The following is an 18,294-nucleotide window of genomic DNA, read 5'->3' as shown; positions in this document are numbered from 1 at the left end:
CATTACATCAAACTATATTCCCTCCTCCATCAGCAAGCGCACAAAAAGCGCCATGCCAGACTTAAAATGGGTGATGGACAAAGTGGCCGTGGAAAACGAGCCAGGGCTCACTAATGCTCAAATGATGTTGACGAATAGTGACTTACGGCCTGGTAAGAAAATCCCATTCTAACCTACGAGAGGTGAACTTGAAATCTCTCAAAAGGCTGAGACTAACTTTCATGCTTGATACAGTCGACCCAGAGCGACGTCAATGGAGATGGCCAAACTACATCGCCTTTTGGATTGCAGACTCATTAAACATTGTGAGTACTTCCAACCATCGCCCACCACGAAAACAATGAGAGAAATGTCATCTAACGGCTTTACAGAATACATGGATGATCTCATCATCAATGATCGTCGACGGTCTTTCATGGTGGCAGTCATGGATTTGTGTCTGGGTAGGATATTTCGTGGCTGCATGCTTTGTATGCCTAACAGGTCGCATCGGCGCCGTATACCACATTTCATTCCCAGTGACGGCTCGGGCTTCATTCGGAATCTGGGGGTCTTTCTGGCCCGTCCTCAACCGAGTCGTGATGGCCATCATCTGGTATGGTGTGCAAAGTTACATTGGTGGAGAGTGTGTGACTCTCATGATCGAGGCTATCTGGCCAAGCTACCGTAACCTCCACAATGGCCTCTCTGCCAGCGCCGGTGTCGATACCAAGAACTTCCTCAGCTTCTTCCTATTCTGGCTGTGCTCCCTCCCAGCACTGTGGTTCCCTGTGCACAAGGTCCGCCACCTCTTTACTGTCAAAGCCATCTACTCTCCTATCGCTGCTATTGCGTTCTTTGCATGGGCCATCTCCCGCGCCAACGGTCTCGGTCCAATCATTCACCAGTCAAACACTGTTCACGGATCTGATTTCCGTTGGGCAATGGTCAAAGGAATCATGTCCTGTATTGGTAACTTCGCGGCTCTGATCATGAACAACCCCGACTTCTCGCGTTTTGCACGAACACCCAACGACGCCTTTTGGTCTCAGTTGTTAACCATTCCGGTGGGATTTGGAGTCACCTCTTTCATCGGCATCATCGTGTCTTCGTCATCATCGGTTATTTTCAATGACGGATATACCTGGAACCCACTTGACCTTCTCGGCAAGTTCCTTGATGGTGCCAGTTCCGGCCAGCGATTTGGCATTTTCATCATTGCTACTGGATTCGCCCTCGCCCAGCTAGGAACCAACATCTCTGCCAACTCAGTCTCCGCCGGAACCGATTTGACTGCCCTCATGCCTCGGTACTTGAATATCCGACGCGGCAGCTACATTTGTGCCATAGTTGGTCTGGCCATGTGTCCGGTAAGTCATAACTTCTCTTTCAAAAACAGCTTTGAGACATTCTAACTCTTTATCTAGTGGAACCTCGTCTCCACGTCGAACAACTTCACAACCTACCTCTCCGCATATTCCCTCTTCCTTTCCGCAATTGCCGGCGTCATGATCTGCGACTATTACATCGTCCGCAAGGGCTACCTTGACATCAAAGCTCTGTACAGCGGACGCAACACCGAGCCATACTACTATACTTTTGGATTCTCATGGCGCGCCTATACCGCCTACTTCTGTGGAATCATAGTCAACATCGTTGGTTTTGCCGGGGCGGTTGGATGCAACGTCCCAATTGGCGCGCAATATATCTACAACGTGAACTACTTCTCCGGCGTGTTAGTTTCGGGTATCGTCTACCTCGCCCTGACATGGTTCTTCCCCGTCCCCGCGACAAGCGCTACCTGGAACGAGGTAGATATCGACACTTTGAATCTTGATATCGCATATGGACAGGATCCTCACGACGTCGAGGCCAATGGAGGTCGGAGATCGTTTGATGAGCTGTCCCTCGACCATAAATGTCCTGATTCGTCTGCTCAAAAGGTCTGAGCTGGTTATTTTTGTTTGTTTTAGCGGTTTTGGGATACTGTTTCACTCCGGTCTTGGCACCGTTGAGTTGAGTTGAATGTACATAATGAGGCTCCTAGTACAAGGGTCCTAGATGATGGTATGACAATAGATCACGGGCTTATGTGGCCATCAATTTCGGATAACATCTTTGTCCTGCTCACTTTCACATTTGACATAGAGACTTGGAGATTGGGAGCGTAGTATGGTTTGGATAGCGGGCTGTCTTGGATTTTCCGAAGTGATAAGTGCTGTTGGGAGGTCAGATGAACCCCCAAGGCTAGATAGCTCTTTCTCTCTCTTCTCTCTCTTCTCTCTCTTCTCTCTCTTCCACGGTCGAACTTTTTGCTTTGACAGTCTGGATCTATGTTCATCAGCGTCTCTTGATCCTTCGAGCAGTCATTGACTAATCTGATATCAGCTTCATGCTGAGTGTCGGGCCTGCTTCGAATAGCGCCACGGTTAAAGAGGACGCGCTTGCCAGAGGAACAATCGAAGATCCAAAAACGATGAATCTGTCCAAAGGGATCTTTGTAGGGATTCTTTGTAGGGATATGACGCCTCAGTGAGGAGCAAGCAGCTTAAGTCGTTGCTTATTGTGTTATTTTCATAAACGAAGCATATGCTTCGCTCGTTAGTTGGCCATGCTGAGCACTGGCGAAACCCTAAGGGTCAATACTAGGCTGGCCCGGCCGGCATTGAGAGCTCTTTCCCTGAAGGATGCTCGACCCGACCCCCACGGAAGTGACGACGACGCCATCGTTTTCTCAACATTAGTTTCTCGGAAACCTCGCCTCTCGAGAAACAATCACTTCTTCAATCGCCCCATGGAGACTGAAGGCCCCAACAAAGATATTTTCATGCCGACATGATCGATATGCAAAGGGCTATGGACGAGGATACTCCTTTGGAATGATGGGAATCATCCAAAGTATACCAACTGGCCACAGCCGAACATCGGGTAGTGAGCAGCTTCGACGAGTTTTACCGGGTTTGAGAGGCCTTCATCGTTGCCATGGTGGTCTACTGTACCTCGGCGGCCTACATACAATGTCAGATAACTGAATCATTTCCCAAATCGGTGCAAGGTATATAAAGGCAAAAAGGTAGGTTTCGAGTGATGGCTATGATGACTTTTCATTCTGAGCGCAAGGAACGAACGCAACGAAGGGGTGCCATTTGCAGATGGTGTTTCTACGCGATTTCCTGCGAATGTATTGAGACCTACCTCAGGTCACTTCGCAAACACAACACATAATGGTGGAATATGCCTTGTGTGGAAATTCACAATCAGCAGGATATGAGCTAGGCGCCTACCAGAGACTCTTATGACTCCTCTCGCTCCATATTTCTTTCTACGTGCCGTGAGATTTGAATCGGGTGGGACTCTAGTCAGTCAATGTCGGTGAGAGTTTCCTGTTGAGGTGGACGCAAGGAAGGCCGAAGAGGCTCAATGCGGGATCTGCATTTGACAGGGATTACCACCAAGGTGCTTTTGCCTGTAAAAAGAGACTCGGAAATTCAACAAGAAACCGCAATCCTACGTACCAATCCTGTAAGGATCCAAGCCGAATTACGGCAATACACGTCGCGACAGCAACACAGCCCGGCAAGCGGGTCCACGAAAGAAATTGATACACAACGTAGGGCTCAACGAGTTGGAATCCACGACGGGGGCCAGTCGGCGACAACCGCCAAGGCTGGACCACAATTTGCTGGCAACGGTCAGGTTGGGGCCATCCGAGCGACCCGTGTGTCGTATTCGACAACTCCCAAACACAAAAAGGTAAAAAAGCGTTTGAAGCCGTTTGAGAATTTTTCTTGTGGGATCGATGAGTTTTGTTTTTTTCGCCCCCGACACGGGATGGATATCAGGAGTTCCTCTCTGCTCCATTGCCGAAGTGGGCGAAGTGGGCTGAACAGCCTTCGATGAAAATTCTGGAAGCCACGTTGTCCACTGTGGGGATATGATTCTTGATCGCAGATTTACAGGGGTTATTTTTAGCCCTAGATCTGCGACATATGGAGCCCGCCTTGTTTCGTTGCATTTAGGACCCGAGTGTTTGGTATAAAGTGGACGCGAATTGCTTCCAAGGTTGGTGGCACTGATAGGGCACGGCACTCGTACTCTCTGAACTTGGTGGGTTAATCGAAATGAATGACCCGAAACTAATTTAGCTGGCGATATTGGGACGCGCGGGATGGAGTTGAAACACATCTTACAGCAGATAGGCTAGCTTCGGGAACGGCGTGCACGCTTGTGACGGCGTCTCCGGGGTCTTTTTCCCAGCCCTGCGACTTGCCCCGCTGGGGCTGACCGTGTTGATGGCCGGTACTTCAGGACGCCGGCCTCGGCTTACCACTCGCATCCCAGAAACTCCAATCGCATTGCTGAACTTGGAAGTGTAAGGTGGAGGTGTGTGAAAGAGCCGCTTGGGACCGGGGGGAAATCACATTCCTAGCAGCCAAATTAATAGCCCCGCAATGTCAGTTCCAGCAGCGATGTGTTCAGCCACAATATCCCGTGTAATGGGTTGGAACCTGTTTTCGCGACCCTAATACTCGTTCCAATAATCATGAGACCCGTTCCAATCGCTGTTTTGTGCTGATATGGGCTTTCCGCTTTGCCGCTCTCCCGCTATGCCGCTCAACTACACGGAGACGTAGTAAGGCCTGGTAGCTTCAAGAAACGGGTGTACGGTGGTTAATTTCCAAATCGAGACCTTTTATCAAGGCTCTAGGTCATACGATCAGATCTGTACCAATGGGAGAGGCGTCCGGGGAACTATCCACAAGTGACCGCCCACTAGACCGCTAGGTATGCGATGAGCTCGATACCGGAATCGGCGTAGACGGTAGCAACAGAGGACAAGATCTAAACATCAACCTTAAGACAGCCAGTGGCATAATGCCGGTTCCGGGATGACGGTCTCTGAAACATGAGCGTCATTTCGATCAGGCCCGGTGTAAGTCGCAATCGTTGACTCCGGTTACACGGTCAGTGACGTGCGAGCCATCAACATCCTATGATGCAGTCGCACCAACAGGCCTCGGAAATGATGTGAGAAATCATTCCAAGGTGAGTCACATGCACCCCCTCAAGAGACAAACGGGCAAAGGTAAAATAGAGCAAATGCAACACGAAGAAGTAGATACATCTCCTTGCTGCGGCCGTAATTGAAATGTGGCAGAAGAGGCAGAGTACCCCGTACTCCGTCCAGAACAGCTCCTATACGTGTAGTATCAATTCAGCCACAGGCCAATGGGGACCACAGGCTAATGGGTAAACGCTGACAGGTGCTACCAATGAGACGCAGGCCCGGAATGTCGCATCAAAAAGAGAGGCCCGAGGATGGCGGGATGGCTCGTTTGTGTGGAGCTGGAGCTTCATTCTTCCCCTGTTTCGATTAGATGGGGCAATGTTGTGAAACGGACGGGACAATTTCATAGCACCACCCTTGGAAGCATCGAAGACGCATCGAAGGATCAGAACCTTGAAAGCGGACCGGCCTGGCAATGGCTGCCTAGCCTCGCTGAGGGGTATCTGTGATGAATCTGTTGTCGCGATGGTTTGATTTTCTCTGATAATACTTAGACACCAATTACGGAGTACCTGAGTGGTTTCTCCAAAGTAGAAACCTGCCGACGTGCATGTGCCCAAGCTGAACTTCGTTTGCGAGATGGTAACCTCAGACAAAGGAACCTGCTTAATTCGATCTAGTATAATTAGGCTGCTTCTGTGCCAAGTACATCTCAAATACGGAGCACGAAGTACTGAGGGCGGAAAGATTTGCCCCAATACACGAGCACAAAGGAGATGGTCAAAACATGTACGGCCAAGTCCCAGCCGTCACTTGCAAATCTCCCCGTGTACAAGTGCTGAGGCGCAACGGTTCCATTCCCCTGGGACTTCAGGACAGGGCTGTATTGTGTTACGGAGTACACAGTCATTTCCAAGGTGTTTCGAGTAGATTTCAATACCGAAATTGGCACTGTCAAAACGTTAATGTTTAAAGCAATCGGGGGAAGGGAGAACTAAAATTGCATTGGAATGAAGTTAACGCCCCTTCCGTTTTCTCCTGAAGATCGGTCCCGTAGCTCAGTTTTTGTGACTCCCATTTTTCGCCTCAAATTAATAATTGCACCCCTGAATAGGCTTGACATGTCCTCAAAGCGTAGTATTTGCATACCTCGAGCCGCCAAAAGCCTGACGGGGACGTATGTATCGGTATGGATACAAATGTTATTACCGTAATTTTCAGTCAATATTTTCAATATTTCGTGTGCGTCTTCATGATGTCATCACTTTCTCACTCGCCTCGAAAGTATTCAGAGTATGAGGTACATATCATGGATAGGCTAGAAATTCCGAGATCCAATTGATGATGGCAAATTTCTCTGTAGCTTGTCTATAGGAAGTTTTGACCAAGATTACTTTTTCCAGTGTCTATGGATCTTGCTTTTTCTTAATCCTATCGATCCTACCGATACGGAAAATTCAAGCGGATTCAATGAGAGGGCACCCCACAAAATAGGCGGGGATCAAAGGAATCTGAGCAGACATTTAGGTTACTTTTTTCTTCCCCCCCCTGTATGATTCAACCGAGGCCTCCCGTCTCATAGGGGAACGTCAACAAAAAGCGGGGTGTCGTCATCTAGGGCCGTTGATCGTTGAAAGGAACGGCTGCGAGATTGACGGACTGGTATGTACTGTACGGAAGTACGGAGTACATGCGCATCAATAATGGAGTGCAGAGTTAGCTTCACAAGTGCCTCACCTAGCCTCATTAGAACTGGAGCCATTTCAACTTTGAGACCAGCGCTCCATACAGCGATCTACCTGGCTGTGCTTTGTGATCGCGGTGTTTCTCATCACACAAAGCCCGTCGTCCACGGGTAATTTCTTGAATACCAGGGAAACGATGTCTTAGATGGCTATGTATTTTTGGCTTTCCAGAAGAGAACATTGGAAGCCACGTAGAACAACCCCTGAAGCGATGACATACAATAATACACTAGTTTGTCCCATTTCAAAGAACGACCCTGTCAAGTGGGCCGAACGACTTTAGTCTTCCACCGAAGCCAATGGAGGGCCCCAAGAATTCTTGGAAGGGAAATTTAGTAAGACATTCAAGTCCCAATAACCAAGTATACCCACGCAGACCAAGTCTTTGATTTTAGTCTGTTCTTTACACCGGCAGCCGTGGGATCCGAAATAGAACAATGGGTGATTGGATGGACATGCATGGTTGGACCATCGCTAGAGATTACTGCGGTGGTGTTTTGACCAAGCGCCCAATAAAAATCAACACCGGGTCACGGGGATGAGGTTGCAACACGTTGTCTACACAGCGATTTTATGGGACGACTCGCTCTTCCATTCTCCATACAGCGCATCGACATCGTGTAAAGGTGACATATCGCACGTCAGCGCTGGAAACCCATATCCGTGATACGGAGTCCACATCGCAACATAATGACTGAGCTTTGACTTGTTCTCTTCCCGTCCGCGACCATCGCTGATGATCGCATTTGTCGACAACCCGCCTGGTCGGTTCCAGTGGAGCCCGCTCAAAGGGCTTTAACAATTTGACCTGAATTATGGAGTCACAGGACGGTCACCATCAGAGGCGGTCAACCTTTCTAACTAGAGGCTTGTCCCTGTTCCCCAAGAGTGGCTCAACAGATCCTTGCTTCAGCCACCGCTCTTTTCTACTGTACAGAGTACGAGTGGGGTCGTATCGATGATAGGTTATGGTCAATACGACCTTGGAAACTGCCTGCAAATGATCGATCGGCCTCTATGATGTTGTCGCTGATAACGTGGCGCTTTTCAATGCATCATCGAATAATTTGAGACCCTGTCTTACCTGTCAGTCCCGATCTAATCTATGCCTAGGGAGTAAGTGGTCTTATCCTACAGGCTTTCGTTAAACCCGCCACACCCGCTCGGTACGTTATGTTGATAGCGCACGGATGTGTCGGATAGAAGGCGCGTGGGTATTGGCTTTAAGTCTCCAACGTGACCGTAGAGTAAAGTGCCTCCAGGGCTGATAGGGCAGATGAGTCATTCCACGCGCCGACAGTATTGACCATTTCCTATACAAGGCGAAACCGGGAAATGATGAAAATTAACAAAGGGAAAAAAACACAAAGATGTCCGTTTCCTAGGGAAACACATCTGCTTTCGTCTTCCCTAAATTGGAAAAAAAAAGATCGCATCTGCACAGACCATCTATGGATTTCTATCACAAAAGGTTGCATCATTTGTTGATTCTACGTATTAGCTATATGCGCAATCACGATAAAGAAAAACATCATGAGCTGAGGTTTGAACAAGATCCTTGTCAGGGCTGCTAGGTTAATGCGGCTGCTAAACCCGGAAGAAGTTACCTATATCGCTGGGAGGTCAACTCCAATCGATAGAGTCAGCCCGGCTGGGTTACATGCAGATTCAGGATCAGATGAACAGTTCTGATATGAGGGGTAAGGGGGCTCTGCTTTTCCCTCCCGGCTGCAGCGGCTGGGAGTTGTGAAGAATTGTCAGAATCAAGGAAACGGTAAAGCACGGCATCGCCAGCTCATCAAGTCCAACGGCTGCGGGGTTGGTAAGGCATATCGACCCCGCAGAGGTTTGTATATCGTACGGATACTGCAGGCTTCTCAGTATGATATACCATGTGTGACTCTTAGTATATTGGTATCCTGAAGACTGATTACGAGGTACTTTGTGCTTTGTACGTGTACTCCGTATGGGCTGAGATATTGATATCATATGGATACCACGGGAGCTGTAAATGAAATGCGGGTCTTTGTAGGGGGCAAAAGAGCAGTAGACGAATTTGACCAACAAGTGACTCCCAAAGCCCTATTTTTGAGCACGTAACCAAGTGTTGGCCGAACGGAGACAGCTCAAACCCGATCTTTTATTTTCGTTTGAAAAAAATTTACTTGGATTGGTTTGACCCACTGCACCGCCCAAACCGTTTCACTGCCACAGCAAGCCTCACCGGCTCAGGGATGACATGCCACTTTACTCCAGCATACTTTAAAATAGATGACATCGTGTACAAGCTTACCTTGCATTGTAAGCCGGTAAATTTGTGAGCTTTGCGGTGTATGAACCCCCACCTACCCCCACTGCATGTCCAAAGAGAAGACTTCACGATATGTATGATCGCCCGTGGCACTGTGTCTCTGCTACTCCGTTAAGATACGCCCTCTAGGCAGATTGGGCAGAGATAAACACCCAACCAGTCAGTTATGAACACAAGGGACATCACTCCTGGATACATGTACCACAAGGAGAACAAGAAAGTCTAATCCAAGGATGTTTCGAGATCAAAACGCAAGAATCCGAAGGTTCCGCATACCTTCCCCAGGACCGCTCTGTCGGTGCAGAGCGGGAATTTACACCGAGGTAATACAAGTAAGAATGACATGATAAGTGGGCCGGTTACAGGCGAAGTATGCTTGAACAGCGTTGTAGTACAACCTAATTCCAGGAAAAAGAAATGAAAGAGAAAAAAAGGCTACTGCACTCCGTAGTGTAGAATCAATTGTGGGGGAACTGGAGCCCGGCGCCGTGTCAGACTATAGAAGTTTGAGTGAATAGACTGCTATTTTTACCCACTATAATTCATAGTCCCGTAATCTCTCCGAGCACTTGAATGAAAGGATCCTAGACCCCCTTTTTTTGGAAATTATTTTAGCCCTACACCGCTTATGACCAAATAAGACACTGATAGGTAGCTTTCAATTGTAATGTCCGTCGTCATCCCTCTAGTGTTCCCGTCCAACGCACCTGAAACACAGATCGACCCGTTTTGGTCGATAACATTCCCCAGAGATCCCAATGATCGTCCAATGATACTGAGTAACGGGGTCTGCCCATCTTCTGGCGTGCAGTCATTCCACGTCGTCATCTCGTGGTAGGCAGCGCTTCATTTTGATAGGCACTTGGGTATTGAAGTAGTACCTAACTGTAGCGAGAACATACTTGGGTTAAATGAGCAAGTCTAAGTGCGTTGTCGCTTCTGTACTCCATAGTATTTAATCATTTCAAAGGTCCCCCCTTCTTTTTGGCCTACTACCAGTTATTTCTTTTTGCTTTTGCTCTTGTCTCTTTATTGATCTCAGTATTCAGCCACTGTTGTCACCACAAGTGTGGCTAGACAATTCTTTTCTTGATATCAAATCTTTGTCCGGTTCCCCTGGAGACATTGTCAGACCTACATATCCTTTTCCAGATTTCTCTGCATCCTCGACGGCCTCAGCAAGAATCAAGCCCCATGTACTTCCCGCGCTGATTTTTAATATCTGGTTTTCAAACAAACAACGGGCAAAGAAAGAAAGAAAAAGGCAGCGATACGCCATACACCGCAGAAATACAATACGGACAATACCGGTATCGATACGAGGTATTGCAATACACTATCGTAAGTACCGCCAGTACCCACTGCAGCTTCAATTCGCGGAGGACTCCATTGATTTAATAATTTATTTTCCTCCCCCTTCATCTTCCCACTCCTTGAGACAGAAAAAAAAATATATTGACTCAGACGATAAGGAAAGACCGGATCCCCTTCTCTCCTCTTGCATGATCATCTCAGGCTACTTCCGACTTTCGCAAATCTTCAACTCGCATACAAACTTAGTGGCCACCACGTAACCGTGCAGCAACTGGATCAGCTCACGGTGACTCTCGAAACGGCACTAGAGAATCCAACATCAGCGTCTCCTTAACTCGGCCCAGGCGCCGACTGCTCGTCTTTCCCTTTTCGACCTCTTGCATCCACTGCGTTGGCAACCCTGTCGCAATTCCCGATTTTCCATCGCATTCCCCCTACCCAAGTTACCACGCGCCGGGGAACAACTACGGGTCTTCCCATCGCCTGCCGCATCGCTAGTCTACAATCGTACCCAATTGCGCACAGCTCCCGTCGAATAACGAGTTTTTTGTGACAATCCTTGGGCCTCTGCTCGCTAGCGCCGTCGACTTCCACAGCCACGCAGAAAGGATTCTTGGGGCTCTTTTTTGAACTCTAGGACCGATACCTGCATGCGCATTGCGTCCGCCTTCCTACTCGCTACGGTATACGCTATTCGATTTCGAACCGAACCCACGTCCCCTCCCCAGTTCGTTCGTTAATGACACGATCAATTGGTCCAAATCGCAATACATCCCTCATCCGGTGCAGAGCAGTAGCTTGCCCCACGTACCGGCAGATCGTCTGCTAGAAGAGGGGCCTCGCATTGCTATCATTGGAAGAAATCATACAGAACCAGCCAGGTTCCGAAAAAAGCAGGACAATTTGCGGACCGCAACCTTGAGGCTGGAGATCACTGCCCGTGTCGTTTGTGACGTCTGTCTCAAGTGGTCAGCACCGCGCTGAGAAGATCCCTTGTGGGAAATTGGCCGTTGCACAGGGCCAGTGCCCTTTGCAATTGTTATCAGGGACCTTTCTGAGTTCCCCACATATTTTTTGTGCTTCGGTCTCTTCCCGTGAGCAACTCTCCGGCAGAGCTCTCCGCATTGAATACAAGTCTGGTCAAGATGCAGCAGAGTTCAAGAACAGTGAACTTCTGCTGAAGACGTGGCTGAACGATTCTTTTTATTTTCTTCTTTCGTCAACCTGCGTCGGATTATCTCTCTTTCCTTTTTGGCTCAGATCGCATAACAAATTGACAGGCGGCAGCCTTGCGAACCTTGACAGTAGGCTGGACCCCTACGCTGTTAACCATTCGTCCATTTCTGGGTCCAGGTGACTCGGACATTGGCACGGTTCACGACAGGCTTGGATTGCACCTATCGACAGCTGAGCTGTTGTTTCTGATAGATAGCCATCATGGCATATGCTACGACTTCTTCTCCGGTTCTGGATGCCGACTCCCAATCCAGCTTAAAACTTGCGACATCTCTCCCTCCACCAACTTCTCTACACCATGTTGTCACTTCTCTACCTTCTGGACAACCACATTCCAACGCGCCCTCCTTCACATCGTCCCCAATCTCAACTCCGACATCATCCTTCCCTGCCCCCGGGACGCCTTATACTTTCACCCCTGCTGGTACTCCATTCCAAACTGCCAGCGAAGGACTTCGTGGTCGAGTGACCGGTCTGTCACTGCCTACACCAGGTCCTCTCGAACTTGGCGAGTCCATGATGGCTGTCCCTGGAACTATCCAAAGTTCCAGCTTCAATGACTCTGCATCTTCAAAGGCTCCGGGTCTGATGCGCCGCATCTCGCGTGGCGCAGCCAACAAACTTACCCGCAGAAGACAGTCCGCCACACAAAACGACAAGCGAGACCGCAGCACTGGACCCATCATCATGCGTCGCCGCAGTGACAGCAAAACCGGGCCTCAGCCTGTCCGAGACAGTGCGCTTGACTCTAGTAACGAGGATGAGACAGGCGAAGCACTGGACAACCTGGGCGCCTGGGGCGGCTCGGAGGCATCCAGTCTTCGTAGCGAAAGCCGCATGTCTGCTGCGCGCGAGGCTGTGCCTCCTCCCACAGTTGTTGTGGCGCCCAAAGTCGACTCGGCCGTTCAACGCGGTACTGTTCTCACAAAGGTAACCAAGAAGCGCAGAAAGCAAGTGCGCTTCTTTTTAGATCTTGATGCTGCCAAAGTCTTCTGGGATGTCTCAAATCCCGCGAAACGTTTCTATATTGATGACATCAAGGAAATTCGGGTCGGTCCCGATGCTCGAAATTATCGGGAAGAACATCAAATTCCCGAAGACTTGGAGCGTCGGTGGTTCACTATCGTGATTGCAGATTCTGATCGGTCCAAGGGCCGCACGGTCAAGACTTTGCATCTCATCGCTCCTAGCGACCGCATTCTCGATTTGTGGATCACCACCCTTGAGCACATTTCTCGATATAGAATCGGCCTCATGGCTGGTCTCGCTGGTTCGAGTCAGAGTGAGGCTGTTCTTCAGGCCCACTGGCAACGTGAGATGTCCAGATTATTCCCCCAAGGCCCACCCCCGGCGGAAGAGCAGAGTCTCGACCTCGCCGCCGTGGAGAAGGTTTGCCGCAGTCTGCACATCAACTGTTCCAAAAACATGCTCAGGGCGCAATTCACAAAAGCGGACTGTGCCCGCAATGGAAAGCTGAACTTCTCCGAGTTCAAAGACTTCCTTATGCGCTTGAAGGAACGCAAAGATATCAAGGATATCTTCAAGCATCACACTGCCAGTCCCAAAGAAGGCATGACCCAAACTGAATTCCTGACTTTCCTTCGTGGTGTGCAAAACGAAGACGTCGACTCCGATCGTGCTTATTGGGCTGCACTGTTTGACAAGACTGTGCGCAGATCTTCCAAATCTCGAACTCCTTCTGCTGAAGGCTCTGAGCTTATTCCACCGGTCATGCGAATGGATCTGGATTCATTCTCCATGTTCCTGGCTTCTGCTAGCAATGGTATCTATGCATCGCGTGCTCCCCAGTCAAGGTTCGATCGCCCATTGAACGAATATTTCATCTCGAGCTCCCACAACACCTATCTTTTAGGCCGCCAGGTAGCTGGTGCTTCGAGCACTGAAGCTTACGTGAGCGCGCTCCAGCAAGGATGCCGATGTGTTGAAATCGACTGCTGGGATGGCGCAGATGGACGCCCGATTGTCTCCCATGGACGCACCTTGACCACCAGTGTGCTCTTTGCTGACTGCATTACCGTCATCAATCGCTACGCCTTCATCTCGTGCGACTTCCCTCTCATCCTCTCTCTTGAAGTGCACTGCAACCCAGAGCAGCAGTTGGCCATGGTGAAGATCATGAAAGAGACATTCAAAGAACAACTCATTCTTGAACCCCTGATGACCAACTGCTATATCCTTCCGTCGCCGGAGGAACTCAAAGGTCGCATTCTGGTCAAAGTCAAGACTTGCGATGAGACCGAATTTGATCCTCGCCAGGACACAGTCAGTTCTGTTGGTACGCATGGTCGCAAACGCAGTGCAAGCACGCCGTTTGTGCGCCCGGCCCCTTCAGATTTGCCCCTTCCATCCTTGTCCAGCCCTCCCACCATTGGCTCCGTTGATAGTATTGGTCCTTTGATTTCACAGGACCGAAGATCTCTCACTGCGACGAGTATGAGCAGTGCAACCGAAGACAGTGATGGGGCTCTGGTGTCGGTCCAGAACGACAAGAAGAAAAAACGACGCCAGAAGAGCAAAATCACAAAGCCCTTGTCTGACTTGGGTGTTTATACCCGCGGTTACAAATGGCAGAGCTTCTCGTCACCAGAGAGCAGGCGGTACAACCACATCTACTCCTTTGCCGAGCGCTCTTTTGAAGGCATCACCCAGAACCATGATAACAAGGTTGCACTCGAAGCCCACAACCGCAAGTACCTCACGCGAGTATATCCTTCAGGCTTCCGACTTCGTTCTTCCAATTTCGACCCGAACAAATTCTGGCGCCGTGGTGTGCAAATGGCAGCACTTAACTGGCAAACATACGACATTGGCATGCAGATGAACCAGGCTATGTTTGCAGCTGGTACCGATCGCACCGGCTACATCCTTAAGCCCGAAAGTCTTCGTTTGCCTGCTAGTGAGGATGGAACCCAAAAGCGCAAAACAGAGCGCAAGATGGTTCGATTCTCAGTGGATGTCATTTCCGCACAACAACTTCCCCGTCCTCGTACGATTGGGCAAGATGACAACATCAACCCTTACGTTGAGATCGAGATGTTCAGCGCGGATGACCGTGGCCAGAGTTTCGTTCTCGGTGAGGGTGGTATGGATGCTTCTGCCCGCAACGGCATGTCGGGAATAGGCTACCCACACCGTCGGCGCACCAAGATCGAGCAAAGCAACGGATACAGCCCTGTTTTCAATGACAAATTCAAGCTCTCGCTAGAAACCAAGTATCCCGACCTGGTGTTTGTGCGATGGACCGTGTGGAGTTCACAAGATGGTCGCAGCGCCGGAAACAACAACAGCGTTCAGCTGGCGACATTCACTGCCAAGCTTACCAGTCTGTCGCAGGGCTATCGTTATCTGCCCCTCTACGACAACAGTGGCGACCAGTACTTGTTCTCAACCCTGTTCTGCAAGATCTCTAAGGAAGAGCCCGTTTCTGTACAGCGTCTAGATCTCGAAGAGCTTCGTGCTGAGCGCATGGGCATCTTCCGACAGATCGGTCAGACCGTCTTCAAGCGCTCGTCCTCGGCCGAACGTGACCGAGATCAAGCACAAGATCGAAGTGAGCCTGTAAGTCCTGAAGATAGGGAAGGCTCACCAAACCTGACTCCCACTGTGTCAACAACTTCCAACTCTTCATTCGTGCAATGATTTCCTCCTCCCACATTCACAGGTCACTGTCACCGCAACTTTCGCCCAAGCTGCCGTTTTCACAACCTTTCTCCGCATCTGGAACCTGGTTCCTACTCCTCTTAGCATCTACCAAGGTTCTGGCGTTTTCCTTCTTACTGCATCATATCCCACTCTTTGTTTCCATCTGTGCATGTCTATCATTTCGGACTTTGAATATTTGCGCTATTACCATGCCCACCTCAGCGATACCCCCCAAGTTGTTTCGATTTTCTTTATGTTTACTGTTTCCCATTCCCATGTACTATCTTTTGATTTCCATCGCCCCATCATTTTCTTGAGCTAGTCTTGGACCTGGATGTCCGGCTATGCTTCAATGGAAAAGATGCGGGTACCTGTTGCCTGTTTCAGTCTCAACTCATGTATTCCTCATACGAGATTGTGTTCTTATCCTTCTGACTGTTTCATACTGATTTCTTTTGTTTATCTCCTGCGCGGGAAAGTTTGGGAACACGGTCTCGTATCACCTCTTGTCATCATCGGGCCAGCATCGCATTTGCGGGAGTCAATTCACATCAAGGACTTGCGTGGCTGGATCACCGGAGCAAGTCTTCACATCATTTATCATAGCCAACGGATTTGGGAATCATATCAGGGGTTCTCATAGTTTGTCTCAATTCAATTCTATATTCGGTTTCATATCATTCTGAACTTGTCCAGACCCATATCTTCAAGATTTCCATAAATCATTCCAAGTTTCCCCTTCCAAGCTTGACTCAGTATTTCTAAGGCCGTTGTCTGAACATTTCACTCCGGGATATATGGCACGTTGAAAGTGCCCCTTTGGGCTACGGTCGCAGATCCACGGTAAACTGAAAAGGTGGAAGGCATCGTCATGATGACAAGATTCTCTTCAGGTGCGCGACCATTTCCATATGTGCTGGCAACCTGAGGGTTCGTACACATGCAAATCAACCGTGCGTAGAAAGAGAGTATCAAGTCCCACAGGCAGTCGCAATGAGGGTCACCCGCCGCGTGTGTCCCCGCTTCAAACCTCCAACTCCACAGGTCCCTCTACTCAACCCGATCTATGGCACCCAAACCTGTTGACGAGGCTTTCGTCAAAGCGCTGCCCAAGATAGAGGTATGATACCACCATCTTCCATAACTTCCCATCCGTTCTCGCGTACCTGACCCAACTACAGCTGCACGCTCATCTCAGTGGTAGCATCAGCCGTCAATGTCTCCATGAGTTATGGGTTCAAAAGAAAGACCAGAACCAAAATTTCCCCGTCGAGGACCCACTGGTGCTTATGCCCCCGGAAAGATCGATTATACCCTTGAAACGTACGCTACCTATTCGCAACTATGATGACAACAGCATCTCACCGATTCAGATTTTTTTCAACCTTTTCCAAACTGACGTACCAACTTTGCAATGACCTTAAGAGCTTGGTCTATTCTACCAACTCTGTCCTCGAAGACTTTATGAATGATGGAGTTGTCTACCTTGAGCTACGGACTATACCCCGGGCATCCCCAGGCATCAGTCGGGAGCAATATGTCGATACAGTGCTGAAGACGATCGAAACATTCAGAGCCAAGGGAAACCAAATGTCCGTCTTTCTGATCCTCGCCATTGATAGGGGCAACATGTCTGCAGCAGAGGGAGACGAGATTATCAACCTTGCTATTGAGAACAAGCCACGCGGGGTCGTCGGCGTAGACATCTGTGGGAACCCGACACGAGGCGACATTAGCATCCACAAGGACTCGTTTTCCAAAGCGAAACTGAATGGTCTGGGAATCACACTGCATTTTGCCGAGACCGCGGCGTCCAGTTCGCAAAACGAGCTGGCGACATTGCTTTCATTCCAACCCGATCGGATTAGCCATGTCATCCACGTGCCTGACGACGTCAAACAAGAAATTTTGAGACGAAATCTTGGCCTGGAACTCTGCATTTCGTGCAATGTTCACGCTAAAATGATCAACGGTGGATACCTGGACCACCATTTCGGATACTGGAGGCATGGTGACTGCCCCATTGCACTATGTGTAAGCCAGATGACTGCATGCCATCCCTATCTTCTTTACGAATACTGATCATGGTATTATAGACCGATGATGTCGGGTTTTTCTGTAGCCCCGTCTCGAATGAGCACCTGTTAGCCGCGCACCATTTCGGGTTGAGTCGGACGGACCTTTTGAGTCTCGTGCACAAGGCTGTCGATGCAATATTTGCTGGCCAAGATCAGAAGGATAAAGTTCGCAAAGTCCTTGCAGAATTTGTCGCAACACTGGATGCTGAAACGCTTGGAGAATCCTAAATGGCATCTTAGTATTGTCCTAGAGCGTTCTCATCCTATAGTTGGCAACAGCTCCAGGGCGGCCATAAGCTACTCGGGTATGACCTTGCAATACTTAAGCCATAATATAAGAGCTATGCCCAGTGAGACCTCGGGAGCTTCCAAGGTTAAACTTGTAACCTGTGCAAACGAGATGGAATCATCCAAGACTAACATTGGAAAGATCAAGAAGGTAGCATCTAAAGGTAATCGGCAATAACAAGCTTTTGCTATTATCTTTGCTTTCCTTTTACCTTTTATTTTGCATTAAGAGACTACGCGCAAGTGTGGATAGAGGCTCATGCTGTATTCACAGTCACATTCACGCATATACATGGATGCCATTTCTGCCACTCCTGACCTTGTGAAGCCAAGCGCCTGCCAAGGTTCATCCCATTGGCAAGATGGCCGAGTTGGTCTAAGGCGTCAGGTTAAGGTCCACCTTAACTCAATAACTGTTTCCAGTTTCCTGATCTACGTTTGTAGGCGTGGGTTCAAATCCCACTCTTGTCATATATTTTTTTGCTTTTCATCAATCTGCAGTCGTTCCGAAGGCGACTGCTTTCTTTTTTTCTTAAAATTGAATTTACTACCAGTACCTGACAAGGTTGAAAATTTCCAGGTCCCCCTAATCACAAGCGTTCATTGCCAAATTACAAGGTTATGTTACACAAGAGTCACAACACAATGTGTAGGGCGGGCACAATGAAACAT

At 49.1% G+C, this 18,294-nt stretch overlaps 3 protein-coding genes across 3 annotated transcripts; all 3 read left to right on the top strand.

The window, feature by feature from the left end:
- Positions 1 to 52: 52 nt before the first annotated feature.
- On the top strand, positions 53 to 1,928 carry N7506_006145 (nucleobase cation symporter-1 family protein; the record flags this gene model as incomplete). The annotated part of the gene is made up of 4 exons (XM_056955438.1): positions 53 to 152; positions 235 to 305; positions 372 to 1,349; positions 1,407 to 1,928. The coding sequence occupies 4 exons, from the start codon at positions 53 to 55 to the stop codon at positions 1,926 to 1,928; spliced, it is 1,671 nt and encodes a 556-aa protein (XP_056809772.1).
- Positions 1,929 to 11,794: 9,866 nt separating this feature from the next.
- N7506_006144 (putative 1-phosphatidylinositol-4,5-bisphosphate phosphodiesterase Plc1) lies at positions 11,795 to 15,253 on the top strand (the record flags this gene model as incomplete). Its single annotated transcript, XM_056955437.1, has 1 exon — positions 11,795 to 15,253. One exon carries the CDS (start codon positions 11,795 to 11,797, stop codon positions 15,251 to 15,253), a length of 3,459 nt encoding a protein of 1,152 aa, XP_056809771.1.
- A 1,347-nt stretch (positions 15,254 to 16,600) lies between these two features.
- N7506_006143 (putative adenosine deaminase) lies at positions 16,601 to 17,338 on the top strand (the record flags this gene model as incomplete). The annotated part of the gene is made up of 1 exon (XM_056955436.1): positions 16,601 to 17,338. One exon carries the CDS (start codon positions 16,601 to 16,603, stop codon positions 17,336 to 17,338), a length of 738 nt encoding a protein of 245 aa, XP_056809770.1.
- Positions 17,339 to 18,294: the final 956 nt, after the last annotated feature.

This window comes from Penicillium brevicompactum, assembly GCF_028827555.1.
Source record: "Penicillium brevicompactum strain IBT 35665 chromosome Unknown utg000005l_segment0_segment0, whole genome shotgun sequence".
Lineage (NCBI taxonomy): Eukaryota > Fungi > Ascomycota > Eurotiomycetes > Eurotiales > Aspergillaceae > Penicillium > Penicillium brevicompactum.
This window is presented reverse-complemented; position numbering and strand designations above follow the sequence as displayed.